We start from the raw sequence: 9,942 nt of genomic DNA on the forward strand, positions 1-9,942 counted from the left end.
ATTTCCGCTCCTTAGTTGGCGCATTTGCATGCTGATCTCATTAGCACAAAACAAGTTCATTTGCTGACTCGACTCGGACTTTGGACTTCGGTTCTAGGTCCTGGGCTCTGGGTTCTGGGTTGCATTTCTCTGGCTGCAGGTACATGTCCCACAGCCTCCTGCTGACGGCTGGAGCTGCCTTGGAAGCTGCCTTGTGCTGCATCATTTGCATGCAAATGTCGTTGGTAGGCCACTTCCCTAGCCACCCGCCCCGCACTGTCTCCTGCACTCTCTCTCCAGTGGTGTCCTCCTGCCCTCCTGATCCTGGACTGCTTGCCGCCTGTTCATTTTGCTCTTTTGCACGCCTTTGTTGCGGTTTTGTCCTGGACTTGGCTTTTGCTTCCAACGGACAAAGGCGGCTTTTGGGCTGACTGGTCTCATAAACCAAGCGACTGAGAGCGAGAGAGAGAGAGAGAGGGAGAGGGGGTTAGAATGTGGGCCCACAGTTGGCACTGCCGTTGACACTTTGGCCAATATTCAGTGCACGCAAAAAGAGTGGGCCTCCAGGGATGGGTGGGCTGGAGAGGGTCGGCCTTTATGAAAACTTTCTTTGGTTGAGGGACAAACTTCTTGTTTGAAAATGGTCCTCTCTGTCGCCTGTCGCCTGTCGTTTGTGTCGCTGTCGCTGTCGCTTTTTATTGGCCACTCTGGTTAGGCCAAGGCAAACGTGCCCACTCTTGATCCACTCATTATGGAGAGTTTTACAGTTTTACAGTTTTACAATTTAGTTGCACTTTCCACCGAGCACCAAAAGGGAAGTGAACGCCTAGGCATCCCACTGAAGGACATCCTTTTCGCAATCGGAAAGCACTGCAGTCCGACCGACCGTTCGACCATCTTTTGTAAGCCCTAAGCTCTTATGGCAGGTGCAAGCATATTTAATTGAATTAAAGCGAAGGCAGGCTTTGCTTCGTACTTTCCTGCACAAAAAATATAAACAGAAACTGGCAAGGACTTCTCTGCGAGCATAAGATCTTCGAAAATTCTACAATCCGCTTACGGAAAAGCACTTGGAAAATATTACGCATACGCACTGCTGTGCAGTGAGGAGTGAGCTTCAAAGAATGCCCGAAATGCCCCCCAGCACCCACCCCCCCCCAAAATGCTGCTTGACTGCTGCTGAAGGATCCTCTGCTGCTGCTCTTCCTGCCCCTGTTAAGGACCAACTAAATAATGGCCAAAGGTAAGTGAAGCATCCATCCCCCCCCTTCCCACTCCCCAACAAAAGCAGACCTCAAGTTGAAGCCCATTAAAGCCATGCGCCCCAACGCGTTCAGAGCCAAGTACAATTAAGGATTTCAACGAACGCCAAAAGCCATACACCAAAATATATTGTGGTCGAGGAAACAATAAACCAAAAAGAAAAAAAGTATGGAAACCGAAAAAGAAGAAAGAAGCAGCCGCCTGCTCCTTCAAGGCTCTGCCGCCCCCCAAGGCCAAAGGAGGAGTCCGTCGAGGAGAAAAATAAACAAAAATGTAATTTGCGCCACTTAGCAGCAAATGGACAATGCCATTAATAATTCTATTTTTTTTCCCCCCGTCCAGGACTGTGGGGCGGGGGGGTAGGTATTACGAGGGTGGCACAGATAATAAGGAAATATGACTTTGTTCTGCGGGGGCCACTACGACGCTTGACCGCAAAAATTTGAAATGAAAAACAGGAACAGGAAAAACCTGAAAGTCAGAAAGGGCAACAACAACAACAACAACAGCAAAAAACAAACAGAAGTTGGCATTAGTCATAAGCTAAGCAGCAAAGCAAAGGTAAAATGGAAATGGAAATAAAACGAAAATGGGCAAACTCCAGTGAAAATTATGTTTAAATTTTCAACCAAAAATGGCGGCTTTTGCTGGAATAAATAAAATTAAATGTGTCTTAATATTATTTGAGGGGAGTTTTTTTTGGTTCAAAGATAATGAAATTAGAAAGGATCCGCCCCCGCAGATCCCATAAATACATACATATATAATAGCGTTTATTTTAACCTGTTGCCATATAGGATTTTTCTTTTAAAAAAAGTTCTCTACTTTTCGCTGTGATTGTGGCTGGGAGGGGGAGGGGGCAAGGCCTTGGCTCTGCCTCGTTGTAATTCAATTTTGAGGCAATTTTTTGTTTTGTTTTGTGTTTGGATAAATCTTGCTTTTGTTTCGTTTTGTGGCATGGAAATCCAATTAAAGTGACAAACTGTCCGAATTTATGACATGGGGACACACACACACACTCGCACGCAACAAAGCGGTGGGTAGACCCAAAGGACACAAAGGACAATGGTTTGGGGTTCGAGTAGATTGAGACACACACACACACACACACACATGCGACCCTCATTCGGATTCCGCATCCTTTATGCATATTCATGGGCAAGGGCCAGAGTCGGAATCAGATTTTGAATCAGAATCAGGAGCCATAGCCACAGCCTTAGCCGCCGCCATATATGGCCGCCATAGGGCGTGGCTCATGAATTATGAAATGTAATTGAATGAAATTGAATATAGACGACGACCGGTGTCAGTTGACAAGAAAAGTGAAATTCCAAATTCCAATGAGCGATTTATGGGCCAATTGAATTTCTGACAGCCGCCAAATGTCAAAGCCAACGTCCGAATGAATAATGTAATGGAATACCGCTCAAAACCCCTTCCAGCCTTATATAAAGCACTGCCCAAAAGGAATTCCAATGTCAGTCGACAACAATACGCGATGCATTGGTTGATTCTGCTGCTGTTCCTTCTGCCGCTCTCCATCTCCATCAGGGCCAGGGAGTCCTCCAGCCCCATTCCCATCCGCCGGCAGCTGGAACTAGACAGGGAATTGGAGGTGGCGGAGCCGTTGCGCACTTCGGTGCTGCAGAGCAGCCTTCTCCTGCAGTTCTGCCTGCAGTACCGGCATATACCCCGGTTAACCTACTTCACGTGCCGCAATCCGGAGACCAGCTCTGGGAATGAAGAGGAGCTGCGTGCGGCATTCGCTGCCAAGAATGCGCAGCTGATTAAGAGCCTCTACCGTAGCCAGCTCTTTGTGCGGATTGTGCGGCTCGATGTGCTCCAACAAACGGGAGGCGGCTCTGCCAGCAGCAGCAATGACCCCAGGCGCGGTGGCAGGGTGCAAGGGCGACCAGGACCAGGACCAGGAGCCGGGCCTGGTTTTGGTTTCGGTTTTGCTCAGTCGCAGAGCCAGGCCCAAAGCAATGCCGAGTGGTTGGACAGTGTTCTGTCGGTGGATGCCCTTAGGCAAATTGTGGCTGTGGATCTGGCATGCGGCGCCCAGAGTCGTCGCTTACTCGATTTGGTAAGATACTTTGAGCAAGATAACAAGACAGGAGGAGGAGGAGCGGTGGCGGAGCCCTGCTCTAGGCGGCTCTCATCTGCCCGTCAGCCTTATTAAGTGCTCAAGTGAAATTATTTCAAAGGCTTCCGCCAAGCGGCTCTACAGCGACAAGTTTCACTGGCTATTGATAGAGGATTTTGCGCTGTTCAACAGGCTGGAAGGAGGAGCTGACGAGCATCTGCAGCTGCAAGCCAAGCAACTGCAAAGGACCAAGGACGAAGAAGACCTCCGCCTGCCAACTATCGAGGACTTTATGGAGGGCCTCAACCTGTACATGAACACAGAGCTGATACTGGCCAAGCGACTGTCAGAGGCAGCCAACTATACGCTATATGATGTGTGGTGAGTGGCCGGGGAGACTCCTCAAGGATACCTTATCATCAGAATCATCCAGCAGCAGAAGTCTGTTAGCCTCGCTCGACATATACGTAGATCAAGCACAAGCCCTCATTAGAACGGAGCCATCATCCCAAAAGACCTTTCCGGCAGTTTCGCACACTTTCGGGGAGCCTCAAAAATCTGTCCCCTCAAAAGTTCCTGACATCCACCATCATGGTGCACCATCAGAGGTCACGCATCTGTCTGGTTTCCAAATCAAGCAATCATCGCATCATCACTGCCTCACTGTCCCTCCCTGCCCCTACCGCCTCCTCCAGGACAGACTAATTCCCATAACCCCTGGGAGTGTTGACTCCCAGGCCCCGTTCGGACTTTCGCTTTAGGAACCCCGGCCTGAACTATGGCGGACGTGTCAATCGAACGGAAATTGGCAGCTTCACGCCGTCAGAGGGTGTTCGATTGCAGACCTGGTATCGGAGGACATCGACGGTGCGGCGTCGCATGAATATGCAGCATGCCCGAGTCCGTTGCATGGTTGTGGTGCGTAGGACGGTGGCGATTTATCGTTGCTCGTTTTGGGCGGCTGATATCCCGACTATCTAACCGGCAGGTGACCAACAAGAACATGACGGGCACTCTGATGTACTACCTAACGCACACGGTGTCGGGCCACATCGATACGATGAATCGCTTCAACTTCAATCTCCTGATGGCCGTCCGAGACATGTTCAACTGGACTTTTGTCCTGTCGCGGACCACCTCGTGGGGCTATGTGAAGAACGGCCGGTTCGATGGCATGATTGGGGCTCTCATACGCAACGAAACGGACATCGGTGGGGCGCCGATATTCTATTGGCTGGAGCGGCACAAGTGGATCGATGTGGCCGGCCGTAGTTGGTCGAGTCGGCCGTGCTTCATCTTTCGCCATCCACGGAACACGCAAAAGGATCGCATTGTGTTCCTGCAGCCCTTCACCAACGATGTCTGGGTCCTGATTATGGTCTGTGGCGTGGTGACAGTTTGTATTCTGTGGCTTCTCACCACCATTGAGTGGAAACTGGTGCCACACGATGGTGCAGCGCTGATCAAACCCAAGGGAGGGGCACCACCACGCCATCATCATCATGCGCAACAGCAACAGCAGCAGCAGCAGGAATTGGAGGCCACTGTGCGTCCAGTGACCGCTTTGTCCGTGGCAGAGGTGGCAGATGTGGTAGATGATTCGGAGGCACCAAACAAAGTGGAAAACCCCACCACAATTGATCCGGTGACCCTCTGGCAGCGCTGCTACCTGAAGCTCAATAATTATGTGAAGGAGCGCAAGGCCAAGCGGCAGGCACCCGAGCGCGTGGGCCTGTTCTTGGAGTCGGTGCTGTTCTTTGTGGGCATCATCTGCCAGCAGGGACTGGGCTTCTCCACCAGCTTTGTGTCGGGGCGGTGCATTGTGATCACCAGTCTGCTGTTCTCCTTCTGCATCTATCAGTTCTATTCGGCCAGTATTGTGGGCACCCTGCTCATGGAGAAGCCGAAAACCATCAAGACTCTGAGCGATCTGGTGCACAGCTCTCTGCGAGTGGGCATGGAGGATATACTGTACAATAGGGACTACTTTTTGAACACCAAAGATCCAGTTTCCATGGAGTTGTATGCAAAGAAGATCACCAGTGTCCCCACCACCAAAGAGAACGAGGCCGATGAAGATGAGCCGGCAGATCCAACACCACCAACAGCAGCAGCAGCAGGACCTGCTGCTCCTCCAGTAGATCCAGCCAAAACCTATCGAGATATAGTCCATAGCCATGAGACGGGTGCCCATGCCAAGGATAACTCGGCCAGCAATTGGATGGATCCTGAAACGGGTTTGTACAGGGTCAAAAATGAACGTAAGTCAAGGTCAAACTTCTGTCAATCCTCACGAAGAATATGGGTCCTCTTCTAGGCTTTGCCTTTCATGTGGATGTGGCGGCTGCCTATAAGATCATTGCGGAGACCTTTAGCGAACAGGATATATGCGATCTGACGGAAGTCAGTATGTTTCCCCCGCAGAAGACGGTCTGCATTATGCAAAAGAATTCCCCCATGAGAAAGGTCATCTCTTATGGGTAAGTGGAGCCAAAGAGAGCAGCACTATAAGGAGCTGTATCAATTGGTCTTCCAGCCTGCGACGTGTCACAGAGACGGGCATCCTCACATATCACTTCAACGTGTGGCACTCGAGGAAACCGCCGTGTGTGAAGAAAATCGAAACCTCTGATTTGCACGTGAGCTAAGATCCACTTGTGAGACCTCTAAGATATACTCATTCCCCCCATTGACAGGTCGATATGGACACCGTTAGCTCTGCTCTGTTGATACTCCTCTTCAGCTATGGCATAACCCTCATGATTCTGGGCACGGAGATCCTCTACTCCAAGTGGCACAGCCGCATCATAATAAAGTTCAGTTGAGCGATACTTGAGATTTTGTTGAATAAAGTGCAAGGTTAACCTCTGGCCTCTGAGTTCAAGTGGAACTAATTTTGCCCCGCCCCAAGGAAGTTTTCAATTCATTTTGGATGCGCCGCGATTTCCGTTTCATTAGCCACCGCCGCCCACAAAAGGGAGGGGGGGGGGGGGGGGGGGGGAATGTGTCAAAAGGTAAAAGTTTAATTCAATTAAGTTCGATTTGGCACGGAAGGGAAGAGCAAAGGAAATTCTCGACAGCATCGATTGCATAATTAAATTTAAACTTTTTTTTTTTTTTGGCTTGCTTGAGTATTCGTCAGGGCCTTACACGAGTCCTGCGTGTAATCCACTTAGAGCGACAGACAGGACTAGGATTGGGCACTGATTTAATTGCGGAATTAATTGAATTAGAATTTATTGCGGTTCCTGGGGCTTTCCCTCCCAAGACGAGAGTCGACAAACCCGGCGACAGATAATGCAACAATATGCCCAAATTGTTGCTTCGTTGCTTCTTCTTTTTTTTTTGGTGGCAGGAAAGTGCCTTGGCTGCCTTGGAGCGAGTCAATTTTAACCACAAACGAACTACAAAATATCCATTAAGATAACAAGTTTTTCCAGTAGTTTCAGTAACATAGTTTCTATCCCCCCCCCACCCCTGTTGCTCCTCTGCGCTGCTACTTTACTTTTTTCATATTTCCCCTTTTTTTTTGTGTGTGTGTGTTTGTTGCAACTATTTGTGCCTTTTAGGAAGAGGAAGGACACACAGAACAGAACAGAGCAGGCTTCTTGTCAGCGCACACAAAAGTTCCTGTTCTTGTTCTTGTCCCTGGGTTCTTCTGTTCTTCTGTGTGTTATTTTGGCTCTTTGCCAAAGTGACGCTCTTAGGCATTTCTTTTCTTTCTTTCTGTTTGTTAAATTTGAAAGGACTTGTTTTCTTCACCGCCTCCCCGCCCCCCTTCAAGAAAGTGTCCGCGCCTAGGAAATGCCAAAGCCAAAGCCGCAACAATCATCAAGTCGCGGCCAGGGTGGAGGGAAATCAATTACAAGTCGTGGAAAATCTGCTCGAACCGCTGCCAAAAGTTGTCAACATTTTCATTGAATGTCCTATCTATCCTGTGCTCTCATTAGACACCCGAGCACCCCGAAAAAAATTAAGTGACTTTTCTCAGGATTCCCCAATGAAACATGGCTGATTGAAAAAGTTTTCAAGACATATGTCTTTCGATTCGGATCGGGCTTAATCCTACAATATATGCACTATATAGATACATACACTTTGGTTATTTATCTGTGTATCTCCATTGGCAGCGAGGGCGGGGTGGGTTGGGTTGGGGTGGGGATGAAGCGCCATAAGATGCAATTTTCGACTGTGACAATTAAATTGTTTTGGCTTTGTTTAAGCAGCAAATTGTGCAACAAAACTTTGGCGGTTGCCAAAGAAAAATAAGCAACAAAAGAGTGGCAGTGGCAGTGGCTGTGGCAGTGGCAGTGGCAACAGTCGAGCATCGCCTGCCAGGGGACCTGCAGGAGTCTGGCATAATTAACAAAAGCGCTCAGCAGGGCGCGTAATTTTGCCCGCTTTGCCAGTGTGTTGGCACTAGTAGTGAAATTATGCTCCTTTCTGGTCCCACTCCGTCGCCTGTCCCAGGCCCTGGCCCAGCCTGCTTCTGGTCTGGCCAGAACCAAAAAGTTTCCGCGCAAAGCCAAACTAAAGTAGTTTCCTCCCCCCAAAGACGGCGGATGGCAGAGCCAAGATCGGGCCACGAGATTGGGCAGCAGCGAGACGAAACAGGCAGAGACGAGACGAGACGAGAGAGCAGAGCAGACCAGAGCAGAGCAGAGCATATGCTTTGGGGCTTGTGTCAAAGTGTGAAAAACTTTATGCGTCTTAATTAAATTTTATGTACAGCAGCACAGGGCGGGAATTATGCGCCAAAATATTGCTACAGCATCCAGCAGAGAAAGAGAGAGAGAGAGAGAGATCCACCGACAGAGAGCAACTTTTCAAAAGTGACAGCTGCAATGGCTAGCAGATTGCTTGCAAGAGGAGGCTGGTGGGGGGTGGGGTTGGGGTTGGGGTTAGCGAGTAAGGACCTGCCCTCGACTTGACTTTAAGCCAACCAATTAGCGAAAACTTAGCGGATAATTGAGTGCCTGATTATGAAGTTTATTTTCCACCTTCTTTATTTTTATCTTTCTTTTTGATAATAATAATAATATACGAGTAGTTACGGCATACATCGTATCGATTGCAAGTCTGTCTTGGGGGCTCAAACACTTGGCATTCAATCAAAGCAGTTCTTTTACTCCGCGTATATTGGGGTCTTAAATTGAGACCAAGCACATAATAGTGTTTGAAAGACGCCCTTTACACCAATAGATCCACCCTCACACCGATTTATAATGGAAACACTCTGCCCAATCTGACATTGCCGGTTAAATTTGAAAGGTTTTTCTCGGAATTTCGGGGAATTTTAATGAATAAACGTACGTAAATTTGCCAATTGAATTTCTAGGGAACAGAAATACATGCACCAGAATCTAGAAAAGTCTCGAGAGATTTCTGGGGAAAACCTTTGCGTATTATTTACAATGAAAACATTTGATCATTGCGCCATTCATTTTAATCAGATATGGAAAACAGATTGAAGGAAGCGGTACATAGAAGAGGAAAAGCATTCAGATTCGAAGTAAAAAAGATCAACGATACAACTGGGGTTCCCCCTCCAAAAGTATGCCCTCAAAAGCGCATTCCTTTAGGTATTAATAGGGTTTATGGCTATAATAAGTAATGATTCGATTGCCATGTTTTTCGTGAATCATTCGTGATGATTCTGTATTCAAGGGGTACCCAAAAAAAGTCACCTTTTTGTAATTGTATTAATCTATTAATTTCGATTTCCGAAATTTATTTGTGATTTTATTAATCTAGAAGTATGTCGGCGTTTGAGCTGAATTTAAAGCGTTCTGAATTACGTATTCATTGGATTTAGTTTTGCATCTTTCTTTGAAGCAATCCAATATTATTTGATCGGTCAAGATATCTTCATTCTGCAAGTTTCTTTTGTTTTCAACGAGCAAGGGCTTGCCCAGACGATCGATTGCGATGCCGATACAAGAATGCCTCGCTTCTAAGAGTTTTTCCCCGCAAAACTCCGTCACAGCCACATGGCGGAGGCTGCTGACCGAAACACACTCCGAATCGCCCTTGACATGGTAGATCTTGCGCTCGAATGCCACTATAGTCCGGCCATCTGTCTGCGTCGCATTGAAGTATTTAAGCTCTGTGAGTGTCATCTTAGCTCCGAACACCGCAGGCATCACTTGGTTCTGGTACAAGCGGCCCATGTTCGGCCAAGTTCTACGGACATATCCAGCGATGCAGCTCAGCATGAGGGCACAAGTGTACAGGGCAAGGGCAAAAAATTCAATTCCGTACTCCATTATTCTTTTAGAACTTTCGAATTTTGTTTCGTGCCGAATCTAGATTTTGAAATACTAAAAATTTCGAAACAAAATTTATTTCCACACACACCGGAAACTCAACGGTTGTTTTTCTCAATTTTTTTGTTGTTTCTCTTGGAATTTCTTTTAGGAATTTTCAGTGGGTGTTAGATATGAAGTCCCGTTTTGTAGACGTTTGATATCCAATTACCACTTGGCGTGTAAGTAGCCATCTCCCTGTGCCATCTGGAGGAGTCCAGCCATCGCCATGGCACTTCCCAGTGATGGACCCTGTGTGTTTTTTCTAACATTTCCCTAAACATTTCATAAAACCTTTACCTGGGCTAA

At 47.8% G+C, this 9,942-nt stretch overlaps 2 protein-coding genes across 2 annotated transcripts; one reads left to right on the forward strand and one right to left on the reverse strand.

Annotated features, from left to right (window-relative positions):
* Positions 1 to 2,740: 2,740 nt before the first annotated feature.
* Ir64a (Ionotropic receptor 64a) lies at positions 2,741 to 6,193 on the forward strand. The gene is made up of 7 exons (XM_001353717.4): positions 2,741 to 3,328; positions 3,450 to 3,709; positions 4,090 to 4,246; positions 4,317 to 5,589; positions 5,646 to 5,808; positions 5,865 to 5,967; positions 6,025 to 6,193. Exons 1-7 carry the CDS (start codon positions 2,741 to 2,743, stop codon positions 6,151 to 6,153), a joined length of 2,673 nt encoding a protein of 890 aa, XP_001353753.3. The 3' UTR covers positions 6,154 to 6,193.
* Positions 6,194 to 9,030: 2,837 nt separating this feature from the next.
* LOC6900662 (uncharacterized) lies at positions 9,031 to 9,691 on the reverse strand. Its single transcript, XM_002134994.3, has one exon. The coding sequence runs from the start codon at positions 9,592 to 9,594 to the stop codon at positions 9,079 to 9,081; it is 516 nt and encodes a 171-aa protein (XP_002135030.2). The 5' UTR covers positions 9,595 to 9,691; the 3' UTR covers positions 9,031 to 9,078.
* Positions 9,692 to 9,942: the final 251 nt, after the last annotated feature.

This window comes from Drosophila pseudoobscura, chromosome X (assembly GCF_009870125.1).
Source record: "Drosophila pseudoobscura strain MV-25-SWS-2005 chromosome X, UCI_Dpse_MV25, whole genome shotgun sequence".
Lineage (NCBI taxonomy): Eukaryota > Metazoa > Arthropoda > Insecta > Diptera > Drosophilidae > Drosophila > Drosophila pseudoobscura.

What these genes read in the sequence shown, in the direction of transcription:
- LOC6900662 (XM_002134994.3), bottom strand. Translation starts at nt 9,594, where the DNA reads ATGGAGTACGGAATTGAATTTTTTGCCCTTGCCCTGTACACTTGTGCC.
- Ir64a (XM_001353717.4), top strand. Translation starts at nt 2,741, where the DNA reads ATGCATTGGTTGATTCTGCTGCTGTTCCTTCTGCCGCTCTCCATCTCC. An exon ending in GTCGTCGCTTACTCGATTTG is followed by an intron (nt 3,329 to 3,449) that starts GTAAGATACTTT and finishes ATTATTTCAAAG; the next exon opens with GCTTCCGCCAAGCGGCTCTA. An exon ending in TATACGCTATATGATGTGTG is followed by an intron (nt 3,710 to 4,089) that starts GTGAGTGGCCGG and finishes CTTTCGCTTTAG; the next exon opens with GAACCCCGGCCTGAACTATG.